The following is a 25,590-nucleotide window of genomic DNA, read 5'->3' as shown; positions in this document are numbered from 1 at the left end:
AGTCATAAAAACGTCATAGTATAGTAAGGCATAAACAGTTTTAAAAAATGACATAGTATAGTAAGGCATAAAAGTCCAAAAATGTCATAGTCTAGTAAGGCATAAAAACGACATAGTATAGTAAGGCATAAAAAGTCATAAAAACGTCATAGTATAGTAAGGCATAAACAGTTTTAAAAAATGACATAGTATAGTAAGGCATAAAAGTCCAAAAATGTCATAGTCTAGTAAGGCATAAAAACGACATAGTATAGTAAGGCATAAAAAGTCATAAAAATGTCATAGTATAGTAAGGCATAAAAATGACATAGTATAGTGAGGCATAAAAATTCCTATATATATCATAGTATAGTAAGGGATAAAAATGACATGGTATAGTGAGGCATAAACAGTCCTAAATATGTCATAGTATAGTAAGACACATAAAGTCATATAAACGTCATAGTATAGTAAGGCATAAAAAGTCATAAAAATTTCATAGTATAGTAAGGCATAAAAACAACACTATTGTAAGGCTTAAAAGACATAAAAATGACATAGTATACTAAGGCATAAAAACAACATAGTATAAAAAGGCTTAAAAAGTCATAGTATAATAAGGCATAAAAAGTCAAAAAAATGTCATAGTATAGTATGGCATAAAAAGTCATGAAAATGTCTTGGTATAGTAAGACATAAAAACGACATAGAATAGTAAGGCATAAAAAGTCATAAGAACGTCATAGTAAGGCATAAAAGGTATAAAAATTACATGGTATAGCAAGGCATAAAAGGCATATGAAATGCCTTAGCATAGTAAGGCATAAAACGTCATGAAAATGTCTTAGTATAGTAAGGCATTAAACCGACATAGAATATTAAGGCATAAAAAGTCATAAAAAACATCATAGTATAGTAAGGCATAAAAAGTCATAGTATAGCATTGCATAAAAAGTCACAAATATGTCATAGTATAGTAAGGCATAATAAGTCATAAAAATGACATAGTATAGTAAGGCAATAAAAGTCAGATATACGATATATTATAATAAGGCATAAAAAGTCATAAAAACGTCATAGTATAATAAGGCATAAAAATTAAATAGTATAGTAAGGCATAAAAAGTCATAAAAATGTCATAGTATAGTACGGCATAAAAACGACAGAATAGTAAGGCATAAAATGTCACAAATATGTCATAGTATAATAAGGCATAAAAAGTCATAAAAACATTATAGTATTGTATGGCATGAAAACAACAATATTGTAAGGCATAAAAGGCATGAAAATGACATAGTTTATGAAGACATAAAAAATCATAGAAACGACATAGAAAAAATGTCATTTTACAGTAAAGCATGAAAAATTCATAGTACGGTAAGGCATACAAATATAATATTATAGTTAACCATGAAAATATCATAGTATCTTAAGTCATGACAGATGCCAAGAAAGGCATACAATTGTCACTGTTATGTTGATAATGTGATGAACTGATGTTAGACTCCAGAGCAGATACAGAACAGAAAACAGAAAACACAAAAGCAATAACAGTGCAAGTGAATGTATTGGGGAAAAGGCAATAGTGATGGGGCATGCAGACAGGGAGTGGGTACAGGGAATCTAGGTGTCTGGTGAATACACAAGCCAGGAGTATAGAGGACACTGGAGAGCAGAAGTAAGTGAATGAACACACTCTGGAAACACGAGGGACAACTGGAGACCGAAAGCTTCTGGAGTACAAGAGAACAAAGAGTTAATACAAGCAAAACCACTGGGGAGATCAATGAAACATTGTAAAGTAAGGCATGAAATGTCATAAAAGCGTCATAATATGGCATGGCATAAAATTTCATAGTATAGTATGGCAAAACATGCCTTAGAATAGTATGGTATAAAATGTCATAAAAACGTCATAATATGGCATGGCATAAAATTTCATAGTATAGTATGGCAAAAAACATTGTTAAAATGTCACAGTATAGTAAGCCATAAAAAGTCATAAAAACATCATAGTAGAGTAAGACATAAAAAGTCATAAAAACGTCATAGTATAGTAAGGCATAAAAAGTCATAGTATAGTAAGGCATAAAAAGTCATAAAAACGACATAGTACAGTAAGGCATAAAAATGACATAGAATAGTAAGGCAATAAAAGCTATAAAAACGACCTAGTACAATAAGGCATAAAAAGTCATAAAAACGTCATAGTATACTAAGGCATAAAAATGACATAGTATAGTAAGGCATAAAAAGTCATAAAAATGTCATGGTATAATAAGGCATAAATACAACATTGAATAGTAAGGAAAAAAAAGTCATAAAAACGACATAGTATAGTAAGGTATAAAAATGACATAGTATAGTAAGGAATACAAACTCACAAAAATGTCATAGTATAGTAAGGCATAAAAACAACAGTATTGTAAGGCTTAAAAGACATAAAAATGACATAGTATAGTAAGGCTTAAAAAGTCACAAATATGTCATAGTATAGTGAGGCGTAAAAAGTCATAAAAACGACATAGTATAGTGAGGCATAAAAAGTCACAAAAACGTCATAGTATAGAAAGGCATAAAAACATCATAATATAGCAAGGCATAAAAAACGTCATAAAAACTTCACAGTATAGTAAGGCATAAATAATGTCATAAAAATGTCACAGTATAATAATGCCTAAAAATGTCGTAGTATTGTGAGTCATAAAAACATCAAACTTTAGTAATGCATAAAAACTTCATAAAAATGTTATAGTACAATAAGGCATAAAAAGGTCATAGTACAATGAGTCAAAAAAATCTCATATTATAATAAGGCATAAAACACGTCATAAAAACGTCATAGTATAATAAGGCATAAAAAGGGTCACGGTGTACTTAGGCTAAAAAAAAAGTCACAAAAATTTCATATTACTGTAAGGGATAAAAAAAAGTCATAAAAACATGCGGGCAACATACAAGTTAGAACTGCCACTGATGCCTACTTTTCAGAGGGAATACTGTACTTTTAACTCCTCCAGTTACTTTTCAGATTAAGATTTTGAAATAAAGATTTTGTAAGACTTTGTATTAAAAAAATATGATATAAAATACAACACATTGTCAAAGATTACATCAGTGGTTTCCAAACATTTTGAAATGTGACACGTTACAAAAAAGTGTGTCTAGTTGGTCACAAATTTATATGAGTTGTAAGCAGCTTCACTAAAAGAGTGACTTGCCCTCTAAACTTCTCACATGGTTAAACTAAATTTAAATAAACATTAATGAAGGGGCCTTTAGATTTGGAACCACTGGGCTTAACTAACTAACTGGTGGTGGTTACAACTAGCTCCAGTTTAAACAGATACAACAGTAAAATGATGCATCAGTGTCAGGCTACATATTTCAATGTCATTATTAAACATGACATGAACAGAAATGCCTCAAGAAAGTAGTTACAGTGTGTTTTGCACACACTGCAAACACAGGAGGCCTCAATGTGCTTATTTGTGGCATAACAAATACTGTAAATATTAAATATTACTGTAGCTCAAAAACTCGGTTGCATCTATTAGGGAATTTACGGTAGAAGACAGCTAGCGTCATGATGTCATACAGACGTATGTGACGTCCCACACACCAGCGGTCTCACTGGATGTTTATTGTTTCAGGCAGGGCTGCAGTCCACGGCAGGTGAGGAAACAAAACAACTTAGCCCATTGTCATACCACTTAATGCACTTGGTCGTGTAAAGATTTGTCGCCTGACAGGTAAAAGAATTTACCATAGTTTATTTGGATGCGAAACGTTTGAAAAAATACTGTCCAATTCACGCCAAGATAATGGTCAGGCTAGCATGCTAAGGTTAGCAGATGATACATGATACAGTTAGCTACCCGTCAAACATTAACATTAATTTGTGCCTGAATACGGGCAACTATGTTTCTTTCATACACTTTTAGAATAAATGTCACTAACAGCGCGACTATTTGTCGAGTTGAGTAACAAGTGGCCCCACATAATTCAGTTTTTCTTGCTTGGCAGATAGTTCCTAGCTCAGTTCGCTATCTGTGTGTCTTATTGCTGAGTTAACTGCTGGAACAAAGAAAATAAAACAAAGCAATGTCGCTGTCAGGTGTTTTACTCTACTGCTGCTGCCCATCAGCAGTTTAATTGTTATACGTCTATTTAGAAAGCAGTACTATAATATAACGGCTAGCACAATATAGACTATCCGACCTGCCTTCGGTGTAACATTGACTATTATATACAATTAGCAGAGTCAAGCTAATGTGGCTTATCGCTACATGGTAAAGCAGATAAGTTCCAAGCTAGATAACTTTACATAACCTCAACAACATGTAAATAAAGTAACTGTTTACTTGATTCAAAGTCGTTGAATCCCTGCACAATGTACTTATTAGACGAATTACATAGTACAAATAATTTACCATGACTAGTGGATTTACAATTCAAGCTATATGTTTATGACTCGGCACTTAAAACTGCAAAGTACAATTTCATGTATAGTATTTCTTCTTGGTTTCTGGCTCTTCCCTATGTCCAGTTTGTATCTCACATAACCACTCTTACTACATTTTGACATTTTGTACTGATGAATTGAGGTACTATTTTAGTTCAAAGAAAAAAACGTGAAAAAACGTAACTCAAACTGCGTTTATGACATTTAAAGGATCTATTTGACATTTCTAATAACCAGGTCACCTATCCTGCTGTTGCACCAGCTCCAGGCAGTAAATTGGAAATGTTAATTAATTTGATTAGGTATGTTAGCATTCTTCCGTCCAAATAAAGATGGCAACCAGGAATTAATTACATACAGTATATATCAAGTTTACCAGGTTATTAGGTATCTCTAGCTAAAAGTAATGCAGTCGAATCCTGCAATAAATCCTACCTCCCTGAAGGTTATAATGTTCCGTTTTATTTAAATAGCTTTTGAGAGGTGTTGATTTAACTGTGATCATTTTGGAGGATGTAGTTTGTGATGCTGTTGAACTGTAGCCTATTGGATTATACAAAGAGGTGTTTCTGTTATTTAGTCTGCTGTCATTGAAATAAATGAGGGACAAAATAATGGAAACACCTGTCTAGACCTGAAACTGGTACATATATGTGGTTGAACATTAGAATGACAGCAGCAGAGATGGCTGGATATGATTAAGATTTGATGTATTCCAGATAGGCTTTTATAGCAACAAAGAAAACTTTATCAGAAATTTTATTTAATATTCTTTATGAATTGAGATTTTTACCAAGTGTCCTCTTGATAGCTCAATCTCTTGTCAACAAATGCCATGGTGGATTAGTCATTTGTATACCAAGTACTTTCATTGTTACAGATATGAGTTAAATTCAGATTTGTTTTCACATTTTTGTAGGTAGGATGTTGAGGCTTCGCTGTAAGACCAAAAATGGGAGCCACATAATGCAGGGCTTGACTCATCAGTCCTGTGTCCAAGAGCTGAAGAGTAAGGTGGAGGAACTGACTGGTATCCCCTGTGATGTGCAGAAAATTATGGTTGGTTACCCACCCTCCAGCCTTGATCTTCGAAATGGAGATGCTCACCTCAAGGATTACCCCATCAAATCAGGTGTGTGTCAAACATCAAAAATATACAGATAACATGGGGAAAAAAATCACATCATTTATTGTTGATATTATTTTATTTTATTATATGTTAGAAACCTTTTTTTCAAGACATAAGTAGAATGACAGATTTTACATTTAAGTTCAGGTTTTTGTAGCTCTGGACAGTATTTCGTGGATTATCCAGAGGAACCAGGACACTGTTTCTGCAAAAAAAAAAAAATGCTGTGAAATTTTTTTCATTCTTCATTGCTGTGCACCCCAAACAAAATTCAGTTCACCTTCATTGTATTGCAGTTGTGGTAGAAATATCAGATGGAAATCTTAAAACCATGGCACACTATTTTTTGTAATTGGGTGAACTGACCCATTTATATACACTTTTTTGCAATCAGATTTTTTTGAGACGTTTCAAATATGTGCACAAGATTAAATTGAATATCTATAATCAATATAATGTTTTTTCCTCTCCACGTTGTCAAGCAAAGTCTGACCAGGCTGAGCTCAGTTGTATCATTGATTTGTTATCCTCACAGGAGACACACTCATTGTTGAGGAAGAAAAAAACAAGCCAAAGCCTCAGGATCATCCCACTGTGACTAAAACACCACGCCTGGAAGCCTCACCTGTGCTGGCACGTCGAGTGGTCCCAGCTGACAACTCCTGCCTCTTCACCAGTGTGTATTATGTGGTGGAAGGTGGCGTATATGACCCTGCTTGTGCTCCTGAGATGCGAGGCCTCATTGCCCAAATTGTGTCGAGTGACCCTGCAGCTTACTGTGAAGCGGTGCTGGGAAAGACCAACGAGGAGTACTGCTCCTGGATAAGACGCGACGACACCTGGGGAGGAGCCATTGAGGTGTCCATCCTGTCCAAGTTTTACCAGTGTGAGATCTGTGTGGTGGACACTCAGACAGTCCGAGTTGATCGATTTGGGGAGGATGCTGGCTACCACAAACGTGTACTACTCATCTATGACGGCATCCACTATGACCCGCTGCAGAAAGAAAACCCCGGCTCTGACACCCCGCCCCAGACTATCTTCTCCACCACAGATGACATAATCCTGGCCCAGGCCCTCGAGCTGGCAGACGAGGCTCGCCGCAAGCGGCAGTTCACGGACGTAAACCGCTTTGCATTGCGCTGCATGGTGTGCCAGACAGGCCTGGTTGGACAAAAGGAAGCTCGGGAGCATGCCAAGGAGACAGGCCACACTAATTTTGGGGAAGTATGAACATTGTTAAGTCTTTTTTCCCCTCTCACAAATACAACCACCACCAAACCTGTGCCCCATGTCTGACAACTTTGTCTGTCTGTCTGTCTGTCTGTCTGTCTGTCTGCTTGTGTGATCCTCTACCTCACATTGTCTAGCGACATCTATGGAGAATCTGCAGACACTGTGTTCAGCCTCTAACCTGTTCAGTATTATTTTTTAACTGCTGTCAGTTCTCAAAGTCAGAAACGCTACTGCAGAGCTCTGATGTCATTAAACCATCATGTTGGCCTGTTAGGGATGGTTTCAAATCTGTTTAACCTGGGCCAGGAAATTATGCAAACAATTCTTAGGATTTGTTTTAATCTGTTTCGATTACTCGATGTCTGGGTTGTATTGAGACAAACCAAACAGTGGCTGATGTGTTGTCAGTTAGAAAATGCACCAACTTGCTAATAGTTACCTGTGACTGACTGAACTTATATATGTGATAAAACCCCACTGCAAAGAGTGATTAAACAACCACTAAGAATTATTTGTACTATGATGTGGTCCTACTCACTGTTGTCTTAAATGCAGCACACCAAGTTTGACTGTTATTCATCATGTTGGTTATGTAGCATGTTTTATATTTCCCTTGTGGACAGAGGTTTGTCAGGAACTCTTCCAGTACTTAAAGCTGATAATTTGGTTCACTTTAGATGTCTGAATTGTTGAGCACAGTTGGGCGTTGTTAATGCCATGCTAGAATCATCTTCATACAATTGTGCTATTTGCGACATCACCTTGAATTTTCTGAGCAGTGGCCAGTGTGAATGAGGTTTGAGATTGAGTTTATGTATTTTGAAATAGATTTATCATATTGCAAATTGTAATCAAAAATTAGCCTAATTACTTATGTGGGACTTTTTCCCCCTTTTTTAATGTTGCATCATCGTTTATCAGTGAGCTTGTTTTAAATTTAAACAATAAATACATAAATAATGGTGCTGAAAACTATTTTACAAAACCTGTAGTGCTTTGTTTTTCTCCATTGGTACGACAGGTTTTCAGGAGTGTAATTTTTAATTCTGGTGTGTAATTTTCAGATGTCATGCTGTAAGAACTAATCTTTTAAAAACCAGTTGTTTTTTTTTAAATATTGTTGCATAGTTTGAAAAACACTTAAGCGGTCATGAGGGGGTGTTTGAGCATTGTATTTCAGAACACAGATCATGGTGAGAGGATGCAGGGTGAATTAACTATAAGTCTAAAACGAGTGCGTGTAAGCTACGCTGTGTGAGAGAAGTCCTGCTCACTTAATGCATTTACTGTTCAGGTACAATCCATACATTATGTGCTTTGCTAATCAACATTAAGCATTAATCTTTAACTTTTTCAATTAGAATTTTTCATCTCACAGTCAGGGTGTTTGGGAACTGTGAGTAAAGGTTTTGGTTTAATTTGTAGTGCTTGTCCAAATATTGCCACTCTGTTCCACTGTATGTTTTGCACAACTGGAGGATGTTCTCTCATTTTCAGCTAAAGTCAGGCATCATCTCTTTGGTTATTCATTGGAAACTCACTGCCTAAAAGGATGAAGCATGCACTCATGTATGCTAAACATCGGGTCAAAAATGTGTAATCGGAGGCGGCCATTAAGATATCAGTTTTTTTTTTTTTTTCCTTGAAGTTCAGTTTATTATTCAGAACCAGTATTTGGCAATATTGTTACAGAGTTGATGCCAAAAGTTTAAGTTTGTCAAGGGAGGATTGATTGGGACTTTCTGTTAGAATTTTTCTTGGTTCAGACTCTGAGATGGTGTTAGGAATAAACGAAAGGCAACGCGAATATGTCAAATTACTTCTTTGTTTGAATGTGAATTACTATGATTTTTTTTTCCCTTATCTGTTACCTTAGGTAGTTTGTTTGATTTTTACAGTAATAATGGATTAATCAGCTTGCATACAAGTGAAACTATGAAACGGCTTTGTTGTATTTTGTATTAACCAAGTTCTCATGACTCTTCAAGGACAATAACAATGAATGTTGCACATAAAGCACTACAGAACAACTGGATTTACTTGATTTTTTTCAGTGTTGTGTCACAATAAAAAGTTATAGCCGATGATGTGTACACGAGTCGTTTTGTAACAACTGTTTTTATGATTGTTATCATTCTACTTGACTAGTTTATCATCAAAGGTATGGATCTTATATAATGTCTATTTATCCATATAATTGTATTGTGACAAAACTCACTTCAAGCTAATATTGCTTCACAGTTCTCATGTCTAAATGAATATAAACCTTTACAGAAAACTAATAAAACAATCTTAAAAACACTACAGTCCATTCAAAACAATGAGAGAAATGTGTGTTACTTTAAGTGGCTCTGATTATTTTTGTAGTGATGGATACAAATAGATAACGGATATAACCATCTCTATTTATAACTCGTAGTCAATCCTTGGTCACTAGAGATCAGCCCCGTTTGGCTGAACAACACTGATCCTGTGCCATCAGAGTGGGATTACACTACCTACATGTTATTTTTACCTTAATAGGATCAAAGATTTGTTCAACTGACTGTTTGACCAACTGTAGCAGCTACTATTAAAAGAGACAATTTATAGACAATTATATATATATATATATATATATATATATATATATATATAAAGAAAATAATTTAGTTTGTGTGGTCACACAGAAGAAGCTTTATGCAAACCTTGTCTACCACGGGTTAACGGTTCCTAGATTAACGTGAACACTGCTCCCAACTCTTGTGAAGTAACGACTAATTGTTTTGTATTGCATTTTAAACGAGTCTGGGTTATTATCAGTGGATTAAAACGCCCCCCGACCACACGCGCTACTGTTTGCAGAGAGAGAGAGTTTGAAACAGATACTGATTAACAGATTATTGCAGGTGTAGCTATGACGACGAGGTCTCGCGCGTTTTAAGGAAAAGGCTGCTCTCTGATTGGCTAAAAGCTTAGGGCACAAAGTCCTTCATGCAGGTATCTCAGAGCCGCTCACCCACCGCGTCCTCACTCAGTGGCATAAGAAGCAGAAGATGTATAACTGACTAATGCGCGGAGAGTCAAACAGGTGGTCGACAGCTGCAATTTTGGACAACTTTGTGGTCAGTACTTATTTTAAATATCTTAGTTTAAATCGTGTTTATCTTCTGGTGTTAATGGTGATTCATGGCACTTATCGGGGTTAAAGGTGTCAACCTGTGCTTAAGCTTTAAATTATGATTAATTTCAACATTTTTCATTTTCTAAAGAATCCCGTTTTAAAAAAATGTGTCTTCTTCCACATGATGATCTCCGACTTCAACTTTTTGTGGCGTCACACTGTAGCTATATCTGATGTCATTGAGAAATGTCATATAGTGTGAAGTCAGGCTTTGTATTATTTGTAGACTAGTTTCACAGGTCTCTCGGGACTGGAGTAAAAGCAGTCTTATGTATATTATACACGTTTTGATCAATGGATGTTTGTATATTTTGTAATAGTCTTTACAAAATGAAAAATAGCCAAATGAACTTGGACCCCTGATGAATGTGAAGGCAGAGGGTTGCAGGCCAGGTAGTGAGGGTTAAATGGAACTTGAAAAACTAAACAGGGATGGTTTCACCTAGTTGCATAATCCCTTTCAGACAGTGCATTAACCTCTTAAGACCCGAACTCTTGCATGGCGTGCATTTTTAATTTCTCTTTGCTATTTAGGCTGATTGGGACCTGAGAAAAATGATGTCCACATATGAGGATATTAGTTTTAAATTTCGATTACTGAGTGGCAGTATAATATCCTCATATGTGGTCACCAGGCCCTTGTTGAGAAAAAGTTAGTATTGTGGTCTACATGTGGACGCCAGGTCCTAGGAGGTTAAAGATAATAAAACCTTGGGCAGTGTCTCTTTTATAGCCGCAATCAAAACAACACTGTGCTATTGTGTCAGAGATTAATGCTGGAAGGAGTTTGACATGGCAATTAAATTTGTTGCCTCAGCCTATGCATCACATGGTTTTGCTAAGCTCAGTATGTTTTTTTTTTTTTTTATGGCAGTTGCTACTGTCTTAACAGGAGTCTACATATAAACACAGATCAAAATATACCACAATGTTAAGTTGTACAGGGGCTAGTGACTAACCACAGTTTTATAAGTGTGAGGTTTTGTTATGAGAGGGGAAAACCCAACTCAAAATACAAATTATTTTTAAATAATCTCCAGGCCACAGCAGCTGCTCTGGTTATCTGCATGGGATCAAGCCAGATTGTGTCAGGTATATAAAGCGTTATCTTAGTTTTTCCACTGTTCAGATTCATATCCTGACTTGCATGCAGCAGGACAGATGGGGACATTTACGGAACGGCCTGGTGAGATGGGATGACATTGCAAACCATGAATAGTGAACAGGAGTGCTTTTGTGCTTCCCCTGGTCTAAGTAGCAGCCCTTCCCTCTCAGGTGCTGAAACTTATCCAAAAGTGAATTTCAATCACTCAGATCAGACAGGAGTTCCTTTATACTAAAACTCCAGCTCTATTTCTACAATACCAGTAAAAGTACAGTAAAAGTAAAGGGAAATGTGTTAATTTTCAAATTTTTTGTTTGTTGTGGTATAAATCTCCTGCTCAAATGACAGTTAAACAAATGCTGAAGATGCTTTTATACAAAGTATCTACATTTTAGCATCCCCAGGAGGAAACCAATCTCTAGTCAGAGTATTACAATTTACATAATCTTTTTATTTCACCACCTAAAACTGATGCTTTATCCAGGGGAAGAAAAACAGCCAAATACCAGACTGTTACAGTAAGACAACACGGTCACACTGGATATCATATAGCTTTCAGGAGATCATTACTGCTGCCCTCCACCCTGTCGGAAATTGATCCGGTTGAGGAAGATTAGGAGTGGCATGTGGGCTGTAATCTGAGTCACATGCAGCAAGAGGACTAGTTAGATATCTGTCAGAAACAGACTAAGCTATGATACTCTGTCTCTCTCTACCAGGCCTCTAGAAAGCTCATGTCCATGTGAGAGGCATCACAGGGTCACACAGGATGTGACACATGGCTATGAGATGATATTTAGACAGGTCCGAGTGAGCGACGGGGCCATTCAGAAATCTAGAAAATAGCCTAATAAAATCATGCATTACTTGTGTAAACAAACATGCAGCCATTGTAGTGGTTTAGCCAACACAGACTATGTGTCCTTTTATAATACTGTGAACCATATGCCAGGCATACTGTATTCTTTTAGATGCATTTCCAGGCAGCCCCTGCAAATAGCTTTTGCCAGTAAAAGTATGAAAATTAATTTAGATTATCCACCAGAATTACATTGCATTTAATTTGTTTTTTCCCTAATTATGTTACAATTGCACGGTAACATTGTTTTGAAAAGTTCCTGTTGGGAGCTTCACAGGCTATGATATCAGAAAATCAGACTTAGTAGAACACTAAGCAAATATAGATGCTGTGAAAATAATGACATGAACTTCCTGTCTTGCACTAAAATGGTTGCTGTTATGCAGTGGTTGATTCTTAAGTGATGGGTGTAGGAGTTTGCCCACAATGTAATCCAGTCTGATTCTATACTGTCCCTGTGAGCAAAGAAATTTTTACTTAATGAAAACATAAATTTAATGCAGCGAATTAGCTAACTAGACTAGGTTTAAACAGTTGATAATACAGAGGATCTAAAGGCCCACTTTGGACAGTTTTAATTCACTTGTAATAGATTTTGAGTTGCTTTAAACACTTTTTAATTCTGAAGAAATAGTTTTAACATTCTCCTGTGACATTTTCCTCTGGGGTGATAATGCATGTAGCACAATAATGCTGTGACACATTTGTTGTTCTTTAATGGCATGATGATGTATGAAGTCTACAGTTGTGCACTCTTGTCATGAATTGATATTGTAATTACAGATTCTTTTGCAGTATGTTACAATTCTTGATCAAAACATCCAGCCCTACACAGCCCAACCAATGTACATCATGCTTGCAGCACAGGCTAATAGCATTGCAGAACATAACTCTGGGTTATCTTTACATGTCTGACACTGTTTATATTTAATCCTGAGCTATTCATAAACACGGATCAGCCTGATCCGGAGCTGTCCAGACCTCTGTGGTGCTGATTACTGGTCACACACAGCAGCTAATTTTCCTTCTTCCCCATGTCTCCCTTTTTTTTTTTTTTTTTGTAAACCAATGTTTACCAGCTTCCCTGACTCCAAGCCATGTCCTGTTAATCAGTGCCTGTGCACACCATACTGTCACTTATTAATCAAAGGAAACAAAGGAAAAACAAAGGAAATCAAAGTCTAAATTCCTATACAGCTAAAAGACAATGTCATGCCAGAGCTTCTTGTCCTATAGAATTAAAATTAGACTTGGTCAGCGCCTTGAATTTTTATAATATGTTGATCCAGAAAAATACATGCTGGAGTTCACCCTGTTACTAAATGTTGCAGTCTTTTTTATTTAAACATTTTATCAGACTCTATGATTATCTTCCATTTCTAATTGACTCAGTCCATGTGTTTAATTTACTCTTAAAAACATTATTTTACCGTGTAGAAGAGGGGGCATCTAAAAAAAAAAAAAAAAAACTCAGAAAATGGTTAAGAGAAGCAAAGTATAAACAATGTGGTTAAAATATGGTATGGTCCATTTAAAGGAAACTACTTCACACTATTTTTTAAAAGAATATTTTCACTCTGCTAAGGTTGTAGAGGAACAATTTAAACTGTAATTTAACTCTCCATTTATTTACTTTTCACAGAGTGAACTCAACAAACTGTGCCACTAACCTTGGATAAGTAGGGTACTAAGATGCCCAAAAGCGATACCTGGCCAGGTGGCATTGGATTGGAGACCATGACTGGCATGGACAGTGCTGGCAGCTATGACAGCGTTGTCAGTGCCAATTCTGTCTTTGTAAGTAACTGACCTTACCTGAATCTCAGAATGTGAATAGAAATAGAAATATTGAGACAAAAAACATGTAGGTAACTGAAACAAATCTGAACCATAAAAATTAAGGATTGAATCTGGTTTATTAGCTTTGTATAACATTTAGAAGTCAAGGGTTTATAGCCTCAAGCATTCTTATATAAAAGAAATGTAAATTCTTCTGTTATTCAGTTTCTGAGAGTTTATGTCTCTTTTGGGATATCTAAATTGTTTTATGTATTACAGAGCGATGATAGTCTGGAGCACCTGTCTGCTGAAGAGAAAGCCTGTCTCATGTTTTTGGAGGAGACTATTGAGTCTTTGGATACTGAGGAGGACAGTGGACTGTCCAATGACGAGCCTGACCTACTGCCCAGCCCTGGCAACCTTGCTACCAAACTGGCTGACCTGTCAGCCTCCATGAGCAAAAGCAAGCTGAACAGTGAGTTAATCTCTTGAAACAGATGCAGAATTAGAAATCAATCTTTGAAATACAGTAATGCATTGTACTTCCAGTAACAAACGTGCTCGTCTGTCTATCAGATTCACAGAAACCTGCCTCTAAAGAGCCAATCAAGGAAAATGCTGACACTAAGCCCATGCAGAGCTACCTGGTTCCTACACCTCTTGTTATGGCGAGCAGCACTATGTGTTCTGTACCCAGTACTAAACCAGGCATTCCTCCAGACAAAAACCTCTACTCCAAGCCTCAGTTCACTCCTTCAAGCAGCAAACCTGGTCACAAACACAACCAGAAACCTGTCACTCCCCCTGTACCTTTGGAGGTTAATGTTGTGATACCTCCTCCCACCAAACCGAGAGATAACTCACTTAGGGCAGCTGAGAGTCCTTTACCTAGAGGACCTCTGTCCTACGAGGCACTTGTTCATCTGCGAAGGAGTGCCTCCACAAAGAAGACCCCTTTGTGTCCCACAGTTGATCATACTATAGACTTGGACAAGCGCCTTCCTTCTTCAATGGAAGGTCCAAACCTTGGAAACCTGCCAAGATCTGAGAGATCTCACTCTGAGTCTTCCAAGTCTAAGACAAGTCCTCCAGTTGTGGCCCCTAAACTCAAAAAGATTCCTGCCAACACATCTGTGAAACCACCAAACGAAGCTTTGATAACCTCAGACTCTTCATACAGTGTCAAGCATGCGACAGATCCCCAGGTGGTGAGACTGACAGCTTTGCAGAAGCTTGGGCTCCTGAACGACCAACAGCCAGAAAATAGGATAGTAGCCCCCCTATCTCCCCCTAAATCTCACTCCTTTTTGGACCCAACACCTAAGAGATATACAAAAGGTCCATCTAACGGTAATCCATCAAGAAGCCCATCGTTTTGTTACTCTCAAGTGCCCACAGAGCCTAAGAACAAGCTGCTGCAGAGCAGTGCCAGTTTCCATAACTACTCAAGACGTGACCAACAGTCTGTATCTGCATCACATCCTGTCCAATCCAATGGATTGAAGGCAGCTGGTTTGGAGCGCTCTGCTACCGTGAACAGCTACAGGAATGGTGGAAACTGTCCTGAACTGGGACATATGACAGCAGCCGAGCCAGTGAAAACCACCACTACAGCTCAGCCTGCCTCCCACAAACCTTCAAACGCAGTTGCATATACTGTGATGGTGGTGCCTGGGATGGGAGCTGATCGAAAAGAAGCGCTCAGAAAGCTTGGACTGCTCAAAGACTGAAAACTGGTAAACAACAGAAGTCTGCCTGCTTAAATGCAGTGCTTAGAGAGAGTTCAAGAGTACCATCAGATTAAAGAGAGTTACAGCATTAAGCGGGAACTTGGCACTTGACACTTTGGCAAATTTAAGCATGAGGATGAAGAAGAACAACTTAAAAGGAAATAACAGCACTTTTAATCTAGGTCATGCTATTTTACTTACTTGAGGGCAGTTTTTCCCCAACTATTGTACTGTAGGTCTGAAGAGTATCTGGAATGGAAATCTCTTATTGTGTTTACTGTAACAAATTTCAGTTAGGCGCAACAGGACACCAAATCAGCCTAAGACTGCATATGGAAAAAGTAAGCAGTATAAACATCACTATAGTCCTTCACCCTTAAATCTCCAAATCAGATGCGGCATTGGTTTTCTGAATGTTTAAAATACAGTTTTGCATATACTAGTATGTATACTCACTTTTGGGGCTATAAGAAATTATTTGTCCTAATTCAGATGTAGGAAATTACGTTGCAGTAAGCCTTGGTGTGCACAAAAAAATCCTACTTTAGAATAGTGGTGACACACTGAAAGCAAGCCACAGTGTGGTTTTCTATGAATCTTGTTCCTTCCTCATTACATAACAGTACATAACACGCTGTTCCACTCTACTTGTACCTAAAGGAAACATTAACCCCAATCAAGAGAATTTTAACGTTACTGATTGTTTTGCAATTCACAGATGTGCCTATAAGTGGATCCTTGAGAACATTACTTGGAGCAAAGCTGCAAAAAAAAGTTTATGCAGCTGATCATTATTATAAAACAAAACTCTGAAAATGTTTTGGGGTGATTTTTCAGTCTTTTCTAAACTATAGTAGCTATCAGAATTACATGATTATTAAGATCTGATGTACCAGTAGCTCACAGATTTGTTTCTACTATGATTTTAAACTGTATATGTTGTTTAGATGGTCTCAAAACATGTATGACAAGGTGGGTTCATGTGACTGCCTTCATGGTTTAAATACTGGAGATGTTCATGAGTGAAAAAAAATGACAATGTGATTATTTCTACCAGCTCTTTACCATTTCCATAAAGTCATCACTGAAAATAAAAAAAATTATTGAAATCTTTATCATGACATCTAAGCACAGTATTACAGCAGCCATCTGTTTCTGCGCAAGTGAGAAAATACAGTAAATTTTTGAGTTGTGAAGCCTAGTTTTTGAAACTGTTGCCACGCCTTGTGGACTGTTTCACTTTGACATGTAATTAAGTTGAGCTCTAAATGGTTTGCCCTTTCAGACTGAGCGGTTGAACAACAGTCACAAAGAGGCAAAAACCCTTTTAAGTCAAATCGCATCCCTGTAAACCTGCAAGTGACTTTACCTCTCAGCTTCACCCAGCTCTCCACTTACAGAATGACTATCAGTCAAACTACTCATCTTACAGGCCACTCGGGCGATGAGAAAGCCTGCTCAGCTGTTCTTCCATTATCCGATTATCCTGAGCCCCACCTCCATGTGAACTTAGCAAACCGGTGCTTTCCTTTCTTTGTCCTCTTGATATCCCTTGCATGGAAGACTTCTAATTCCTCGTACTGACTTATTTGAATGGCTAGGCGATTCTTATGTAACAGTACCGAAGCCTCAATGGAATTAGTGTGTGGTTGACTATTGCAAGAGACATTTACAGTTTCCTTCTATAGTGTTATCTTCTCAGTAAGGCAAGCACCTCGCCTAATGGACCTGTACCTGTGTCTAGTATGTCTGCACGTGGGCAAATAAAGGGTGTCAAATTTTGAAACTGACACGGGTCTCTGCCAGTCAAGTAATATTAAACAATGGATATAGAAATCAGGCCATTGCCAAAGTTAGAAATGTGATACTAAGACAGAGAAGAAAGCTGCGGAAAGGATTGCGTTAATCACTAGAGATACATATGCAACTACAACGTCAGAGGAAGAAAAAAAAGAAAAAAGGATAGGCTGCAGTTTGTGCATCTGCTGCAGCTCCCACACTGGAGAGACAGACTCCATCATGGGATTATTTCAAATCAAAAGAAATCTATGCAAACTTTCAATATTAACATCAAAATCTATTCTTATGATTCACAGTTTTGGCTCTAATTAAGGGTTCTCTCTCTTTATCAGGGTTTAATAGTCACACAAAATGCACAGTGCTGACCCCAGAGGTCATATGTAACATGAGATAAGTGTCTACTACCTGTCAACACTGGTGCCTTGACAACAGCTCCTGTGACCCATTTGTGACAGTGGAGTCACCCATTTGTTGTGACTGTTCTGACATGTCATTGGCTCAGATCTTATTACTGTTCATCACACTCGAAACAAGTGAAGTTTAAATGGCTTTTTGTAAAGTAAATGAAATTAGCCTTGAAGTGGATTCATTTATTTATTGTATCTATTCAGCAGCAAGTGCAGATTTTTAAAATGTTTGATAAGGAACGGATTAAAATTGTGGTTTAGGATCAACAACAGGAAAATAGTTTAGAAAAGAAACGTTACAGTAGCTGAACTTTGAGTTTCACAGTGCCTGAATCAAAAGTTTTTAAAGTACAGTGCAAAAACTTACAGATAGTATCATAACATAGGTAGCATTTTCCTCAAAATTACATTCAAAGTGTGACACAAGACACAACTGGACTGTCCACTCTATACATTTCTGGTTAGCAGTAGTTATCAAAAGTTCAATATTTGATAATTTATTATCCACTATATGTGATCAATCACGTTGTATAAAATCTTTATGTCAAAAATAGATGATCGTGAGATGTGTTAGTGTGTATAGGGCATGGGAATTCACAGTCCTCTCAAAACCCCTCATTCTGGATGTGAGTTTTGCTTTTTTTGCGCTTCACCTTACCATTGGACACGGGGACACCCAGCGACTCCAGGCGAAAGGGTCGCGGCAGGATGGAGTCTGAGTTGACGGGTGGGTTCACGGTGGAACTGTTCATTGTTAGGTGGGCCGCCCCGTTAACCAGGGGAGGAGAGTGGATGGCTGTAGGAAGAAGAGCTCCGTCAAATGGGTAAGATCAACATATGAGGGAAAATGCCTAAATGTAAAATGTGAGTGCTGCAGAAGGTCATCTTAGTTGTAAAAAGGTAGTTTTTCTAAACTCTCACCAATCTAAACATGGTTACTTTTATACCATTGTTTGCATTTGCTCTACCTCAAAGAACTGATGCTTCTAAATGTAAAGAAAGCCCAGTTAGTGATCAGTGGAGAAGACCTGAAGGTCCTGGTATTACCGTGTCCCTTGGTAGTGTCGCCCCCCATCAGTTGGCTGGCTCTCTTTGACTTGAAGTAGCTGCTGGCGATGTTCTCACTGTCACTGCGGTCCAGCATTTCCTTATACCTGTCCTCTTCCACCTGCTAAAAACACAAAGGAGCACGGCTGTGTGAATGTTTCAGTACATGTGAGTGAAAGATGACGTATGAAACAAACACATAAACACACCATGAATGATTCTCCACTATCAGCAGTTGAGCCTCTGCGAGTTGAAAGTTTTGGATGCACTGCTATGAGAGAGAAACAAAGCAAGATAGTATTTAAGGGAAAGAATCTGTGTCATTTCTAAAACCTAATAAGCGTCTACTTAGTCTATTTTCTCTATGCCCCCCCCCCCCCCCCCCCCCCTTCACACGGTGCACCTGAAGGCAGTGTTGTTTTCTGCACCATCACATCCGGCAGCCTCCAAGCGGCGCTATCCTCGTCCCAGACAGCTTCTTTCTTCAGGCGGTCCAGGTTGCTGTAGTTGCAGTCACGCCGCACCAGGGGAACCATACGCTCCAGCAGGCTGCTCAGGAGTTGCCCCTCCCTCTCCAGCCGGCGGATTGTTGCCAGGTAGTCGTCTCTCTCCACCTCGAACTCTGCCTGCAGGTCCCGGATCTCCAGTTTGGCTGCTCTCAACTGTCATAACAGGTTAATCAAGTCAAGTCAATTTTATTTGCACAGCTCCGAATCATAACAGAAGTTATTTCACAGAACCTTTTATATAGAGCAGGTCTAGACTGTACTCTTCATAATATTAATGTGTCTTTATGGTTGAAGGGCAGAGCATACAATTCAGCACTGAAAGCTTAAAGACTGCAATTTTGATTCCACATTATCCAGCAACAGTTAGTGCAAACCTCTTGTTGGTCTTATGTACTGCACACCCTGAACACAGCTGGAAAATGCTGCATGGTTTTGAAGATTTGATGTGCAATAAAACAGCAGTTTTTACCTCCTAACTCAGCCAATCCAGGAGGAGACATGAGCTTCCTAATTTTCTGTTAAGTTAAATACTTTTACTCTCAAGCCTCGTAATAAGAGGGGAAAATATGCATCACTGTGAGAATTTTGGAACAGTTAGTACAGTTAATACTATTCCTACTCTGAGATGCTTAATAATGATGCATGAGGCTGGATGAATAAAAAAGCTTTCATGAAAAGTATAGTTTCAGCTGTTATTGCATCGACAATAAAGAGTAGCAAAATGGAAATTTTTCCTATGAAAATTGGATTATTATTTTCAGAGCAGGGGATTTTTTTTTTTTTTTTAGGGTAGAACAATTATATATTACAAATGTCTACAAAAGACCCATAATATACAGTATATTCCTTTGTCAGGGGCCAGATCCATTTTTGAAAATGTCCCATACATCCTGTCACATTTGTCATACAACCGCAGTGACCCACCTTGCCCTGGACCTTGACCAGAATTTGGCTTTTTGCATGAACTTCTTCCTGGATGGAGTTGTAGACGTTCAACAGCACATTTTCACTCTCCTCACTGTTCTCTGACAGAGCGCAGATAAGATGGACTTTTCTCTGGTCTGCAAGGTTCTTCCTCTGCCGGTGTCTCTGCTGTAACTCTTTGTTCCTGGCCTGCTCCCCACCCACCACCTCCTGTTCCAGCTGCTGCAGCCTGTGGAGAAGAGAGATGAACAGGAATGATGCATGGGCAGGGAGGAAGTAGAACAACAACAGCAGCTTCAAGTGCCTGACAAGAAGAGGCACTTGAAGCTGCTTATTTTCCTGGTATAATGTACAATGTTGAAAAGACACTATTAAGAAAGACATTTATCATGAAGTACAAGCAGTGCTGATGGTAAGGACCAGCTATTAGGTCTCTGACTGACAGTTTCAACTACGTATGTAAAATGTGTGTGCAGTTTCACCATAGAAGAAGAACAAACCTTTCCAGCACATGCTTCTGGTCCAGAGGCTCTGCTGTGGTGGCGTCAGGTGAGTGTATAGGTCCATCTCCCCCTGGACTTTTTTGGACACCAACTTCTGCACAGGGTACAGCAAGCTGGATCACCAACACGAGGAAATAACATCCATTAGGTTTTCTAATAATCCACTGTTTATTTTCATGTCAGAACCACACACCAAACAGCATTCAAAGGCTGTTTGAAATCAGAGAGAGCTTGTATGAATTTAGGGGAATTAGCATATTTAAAAAAGCAAGGGTAAGGACTAATACAAAAAGGAGATGCATAACTGTCAAAGGGGGAAACCTGTGGATGAGTTGTGATTATAAAATAAAAATGTGTAGTTACTTGGTAAATTTAAAATAAAATTTAAAATAGGGTGATAAATAACTACAAAACAGATATGATCAGTATCACTGCATAAATGTAGCAGTGAAAATCTTTTTTTTATATTATTTATTGGTTAGTGGTAATGTGGCGGTAGTGGACAGTACCTTGGTCAGAGGAGTTTCTCCAGTTGCAGTGTGGCACACCGCATCAGTTTTAAGGCAGAGCTCTTCTTCAGCGACCTGCGTCATACAGCTCGAGCTCACTGATGTTGGGAAACAAACCAGCAGTGTCAGCAAACAGGGTGTAGAGACAGTAACAAGAAATCTTGATACACAAAGCAGTCAAAAACAACCATCTTGCTTTTTGTTCAGACTTTATCGGGAGTGTTGATTCACTAGTGCTATTTGACATAAAAGTGAGCACTGAAACCAATTTATAAACTCTTTACATGGTTCTTTGTTGTGTGCAGATGATCTTTTGTCATCATTCTTGGGGACAGAACTCCCCCTGCTGGCTCGGGCCTGCTCCAGATTAGATAGTTTGGATTCATAAGAGGAACGCAGGGCTGCAATGTCCTCCTGCAGCTTTGCCTTGGATTCCTGCTCTGCATCGTACTCAGCCTGCAACTTGGCCAGCCTCTCCTCGTACTCCTGTGGAGAGAGCAGAATACAGACCATAAATCACTTGATCCTTATACATTACATGTGGAGATGTGAAGTGATTTATTGGTGTGGGAACGATCTGTAGTTGCCTCTTTAATCTTTTCCTTTCCTGCCTCTGCGGTGCTCGACTGTGGCCTTGAAGGAAGATCAGGGGACTCTTCAGACAGCTGACCAGCCAGCAGAGCTGCGTGACAAAAGGACAAAAAAGCAAGAATTTTCTTCAGCAAGAAAAGCAAATACAAGTGAACATTTTCTCAATATGTGCATTTAAATTTTTCAGCAGTATAAAATAAAGATATGTTGTTTATATCAAAAGATAAAATATACCACTTACTTGAGAGGTTAGCAGTGCCCAGCTGGCCTGAGATGAGGGCCCGCAACTGCTTAATCTCCTCTTGATACTCTCGGAGCAGAGCATCTTTGGGGTCCTCGTTGATACGAGGTCTGTTCTGGATGCTCTTGGCTCGGTTGGCGTAGCGCAGCGTGCTCAGGCTTTCCTCGTAGTTGTTGTCTGCAGGGGAGAGACAGGCGATCATCAAGGTGCGCGTGTTTCCTCCCAGAGAGTCCTGCAGCAGCCTGGTCAGCTTGGAGTCCCGGTAGGGGATGTATTTGGAGCGTCCGTCCACCAGGGCAGAGATGACGTTACCCAAGGCCGAGAGGGAAAGGTTGATCTTGGTGGCCTCACGCAGTCGTTCACCGGTAGCTCCAGTTTTAGACTGACGCTCACTTCCTGCCAGGTCAACAAGGTTGAGTTTACCTGCTCGTAGATGGTCCTGGCCAGCTGCATCTGAGAATGTGGATGACAAAGAGAATGTAAAGAAAATACAACTTTAAAGTTTCTGTATCTTGTATTAAGTGAAAAAAAAAATCACTTAGATACAAACATTGTTAAAGAAATACCTGTCTATAACCATCTCTTTTGATTGTCATTATGCAAACATACAGTGCTTGCTCTCTTTTTACTATTTATTAGTTCTCTGAGAAATATGCTTATTGTGTTCTTTTTATGCAAGTATTTGTTTATTTAGATTTTGTAATTATTTTTGTGTTTTTAACTAATAAGAATTGACATCTCTCTGTAAAACACTCTTTAATGTGTCCTATAAATAAATTGACCAGTATTTTGCTTTCTTATTCTTTGTATAACTGGCTGTCCTTTTTGCACCAACATGTAAATCACAGATGAGTGATCCATCCTAGTAGAGACAGTAATAGCAATTTCTCCACACAATATAGCTAATAAAGCAGTATACAATGCAGCCATGAGACACGGCGCTTTTTGTGTTAACAAACATGTTGGCTACCTGTCAATCATCCACATTTTTATGTGAAACCAACATATTTACGGTCTTTATAAACAAGTCATGCAGGAAACAGTTCAGTGGAAAGTTGGTACACCGAAAAGAACAATTTCTCACCACAACAAAGGTCTTGAGACATCGTAAACCTAACGACTTAATGATATCAGAAGGTGGAATTGTTCTTTAACTTGCTGCTGGTGACGTTATCACACACAATAGCAACACATGCCTCTAAAAACTCGGGTTTATGCAAATAAAAACTTCTTTACCACATATTAACATATTAGATATATAGCTCAGTGTGTTAAAGGTATTGTATAAATATGTGTGTGCTCACCAGTGTTGCAGATCTCCAGGTGGATGGTGAAGATGGAGTGAGAGCGGGAGGAGTCTTTGTTCATCAGCGTGTAGCCCACTGCCCGGTTCCTCCAGCCCTGCTCTAAGATTCTCTCACACTCCCCCACACTGTGCACAGTGTGCAAGGAGAGGTCCCGCACATACACCCCACGCTCTGGGTGCTCTTTCAGCTAGGGCATTCACACACACACAATCAAAATGTGTCACCCTGTTCAAACACCTTCACCTTCAAGGAACTGTATATGCAACTTCTGTTCTTTGAAATCACCATGGCAACTTCTTACAGTTTTGTGTGCAAAACATAAGCACTGTTTTCACTTTCAGAATAGTCTGAGAAACAGGTTTCATTATCATTGTATTTATCAAAGAACATTAATCCCTTTGGCTTCTAATGTTACACAGTATATCCTGATTTGTTTATTGAAACAACAGTGCTTTAAGAGACTTACCTCCAATCTCTGTTTGGTGTCAGTTCCTAAAAGGTCTCTGATTTCTTCATTGTAAATCTCCAAGTAGGAGCCCCTCACCAGGAATTTGGTATTTTCTGCACACTAGCTTGCACATAAACATACAAGCATAATATTATTCTCTCTGAGCATGCATTGCTTAGATAGGCCTCATCATTAGACTGAAGCAAGTATGTAGATTGCACCAACAGAAAAAGTTTCACAAACAAGGTTTTTGCACTTTTTGCATGAAATATATGAGTGGCACAATTAACAGTTGCCCTGCCTACCTGAATACTCTCAAAGATGTGTTCAAACGCCCTCGGGATGACTCCCCTCTGGGCTGCAGGCTCGGACACCCCCTGCATTGTGAAAGACTTACCACTTCCAGTTTGTCCATAGGCAAAAATTGTGCCATTGTATCCCTCAGTGACACCCTGAAAAAAAAAAAATTTGAAAAAGAAAAATAGTGCATTGTTGACCTTTTGCATAAAGCTTCTTTAAAAAGGAGCAACACCCTGCTGACCTTCACAAGTGACTGACAGCAGACTGTTAAGTAAATAATGAGGTCTGCAATCAGTAGCAATAAGATATAGGCAACTGATGTGCTGAGGGTGTCCAGTGACCAGTGAGCTACTTTTGTAATGCCTACATCTGCAGACTGTTGCTTTGTGCTTGCATTGAAAACAAAAAAACAGAGTCAAAACTGTTTCAAGGAGCTTACCTCAACCAAAGCATAGGCAATCTCATTGTACATCTGCTCAGTGGTTTGGTCAATGAAGTAGTTCCCATCAAAGGTGAACTGTTTGGGCGGTTCATCCACGGCCCCAGGCTTCTCAATGAAGCACTGGCAGCGGCGCAGATCCATGGACAGCACCATCTTAGAGCCGAGAGCCTTCTCCCTGTCATTCAGGGGCCTGCACCTGACCACCACCTTCACTGACTCTGACCCCATGACTCACCATTCACTCCACAGCAGTTGGCTTGTGAGCAGGTAACGGAAAAAACAAAAGGTAATATTCAGTTCTGATTTATAAATGCATGTCGACAGAGGTGAGTTGCAGCAGGAAATCCCTGCCCAACTAACGTCTAGCCAACAAAGAGTTCACATCTGAAAGTCCACTGAGACGAGCTTGTTTACCAGAAGACATCATACACCAGGTGAGAAAAATAGTCAAAAAAAACAGTTGAGAAAAAAATGTAAATAAAGCAGAGTTAAGGCGGAAATATTTACAGACATAATGTTGATAACCCTCGTCGTTCATTCGGCTGCGCTGCCCACGGCGTTTAGACGTTGCCTAGCAACCGTAAACAACCGTTGAGGGATGAAACGGCCCGAGAACATAAGACTGTATAACGGCGGCCATTTTGGTGAGGAGGGAGTGAGGTCCAAGTGTGAAGTAGGTGCAATACAATAAAAAATATGTCATATCTTCACATATTACTACATAATCATGTATCCTTTTTTTTTTTTTAGCAAGAATGTAAACTTCAGTTCATTAAGATGTTGTCTCTTGAACTACAGCTTCAATTTCCTTCTATACTCCAGGTGTCAGGTATATATAAATCTTAACTACATACTCTTTAATTAGACAACATAGTCTTTATCTGCCTTGTCAAGAAGTTAGTCCTCTGCTTAGCAGTGCATTGTCATCAATGGTGGATGAAAACTTGAAATTTGAAATAACTAAAGATTTTTTCTCCGTTAACATTTAGGCTAAATGCTAAGTTGAAAAAGCAAGAGTTATACACTGAAGGAGGAGATGTTAAATTATACAATGTATAACAGGACTAATATAATGATACAGCTGGGAGGACACTCATAGTAAAGAAATAATAACATA

At 38.5% G+C, this 25,590-nt stretch overlaps 3 protein-coding genes across 7 annotated transcripts; 2 read left to right on the top strand and 1 right to left on the bottom strand.

Moving 5' to 3' along the window:
* The first annotated feature begins 3,592 nt into the window (after nucleotides 1-3,592).
* Nucleotides 3,593-8,893, top strand: yod1 (YOD1 deubiquitinase). 2 transcript variants are annotated; one of them, XM_056397021.1, is made up of 3 exons: nucleotides 3,593-3,654; nucleotides 5,364-5,576; nucleotides 6,109-8,893. In XM_056397021.1, the coding sequence occupies exons 2-3, from the start codon at nucleotides 5,369-5,371 to the stop codon at nucleotides 6,804-6,806; spliced, it is 906 nt and encodes a 301-aa protein (XP_056252996.1). In that variant the 5' UTR covers nucleotides 3,593-3,654; nucleotides 5,364-5,368; the 3' UTR covers nucleotides 6,807-8,893. The 2 variants fall into 2 exon arrangements, with proteins under 2 accessions (XP_056252996.1, XP_056253005.1); XM_056397030.1 differs by lacking the exon at nucleotides 3,593-3,654 and adding an exon at nucleotides 3,682-3,731.
* kif17 (kinesin family member 17) lies at nucleotides 5,583-25,215 on the bottom strand. 4 transcript variants are annotated; one of them, XM_056396936.1, is made up of 15 exons: nucleotides 24,471-25,215; nucleotides 24,037-24,183; nucleotides 23,750-23,851; nucleotides 23,281-23,470; nucleotides 21,977-22,429; nucleotides 21,732-21,826; nucleotides 21,429-21,630; nucleotides 21,145-21,242; nucleotides 20,633-20,748; nucleotides 20,133-20,361; nucleotides 19,103-19,361; nucleotides 18,909-18,970; nucleotides 18,700-18,823; nucleotides 18,311-18,448; nucleotides 5,583-5,778 (listed from the first exon to the last, which is right to left on the bottom strand). In XM_056396936.1, the coding sequence occupies exons 1-15, from the start codon at nucleotides 24,699-24,701 to the stop codon at nucleotides 5,717-5,719; spliced, it is 2,508 nt and encodes an 835-aa protein (XP_056252911.1). In that variant the 5' UTR covers nucleotides 24,702-25,215; the 3' UTR covers nucleotides 5,583-5,716. The 4 variants fall into 4 exon arrangements, 3 of the variants coding, with proteins under 3 accessions (XP_056252911.1, XP_056252919.1, XP_056252929.1); XM_056396944.1 differs by having other exon boundaries at nucleotides 18,909-18,967; XM_056396954.1 differs by lacking the exon at nucleotides 5,583-5,778 and having other exon boundaries at nucleotides 17,826-18,448.
* Nucleotides 9,841-17,105, top strand: zgc:158258 (uncharacterized protein LOC791186 homolog). Its single transcript, XM_056396971.1, has 4 exons — nucleotides 9,841-9,913; nucleotides 13,579-13,733; nucleotides 13,995-14,190; nucleotides 14,292-17,105. The coding sequence occupies exons 2-4, from the start codon at nucleotides 13,629-13,631 to the stop codon at nucleotides 15,443-15,445; spliced, it is 1,455 nt and encodes a 484-aa protein (XP_056252946.1). The 5' UTR covers nucleotides 9,841-9,913; nucleotides 13,579-13,628; the 3' UTR covers nucleotides 15,446-17,105.
* Nucleotides 25,216-25,590: the final 375 nt, after the last annotated feature.

Source organism: Seriola aureovittata, chromosome 2 (assembly GCF_021018895.1).
Source record: "Seriola aureovittata isolate HTS-2021-v1 ecotype China chromosome 2, ASM2101889v1, whole genome shotgun sequence".
Lineage (NCBI taxonomy): Eukaryota > Metazoa > Chordata > Actinopteri > Carangiformes > Carangidae > Seriola > Seriola aureovittata.
The sequence above is the reverse complement of the archived record's forward strand: the minus strand, read 5'-3'. Positions and strand labels throughout refer to the sequence as shown.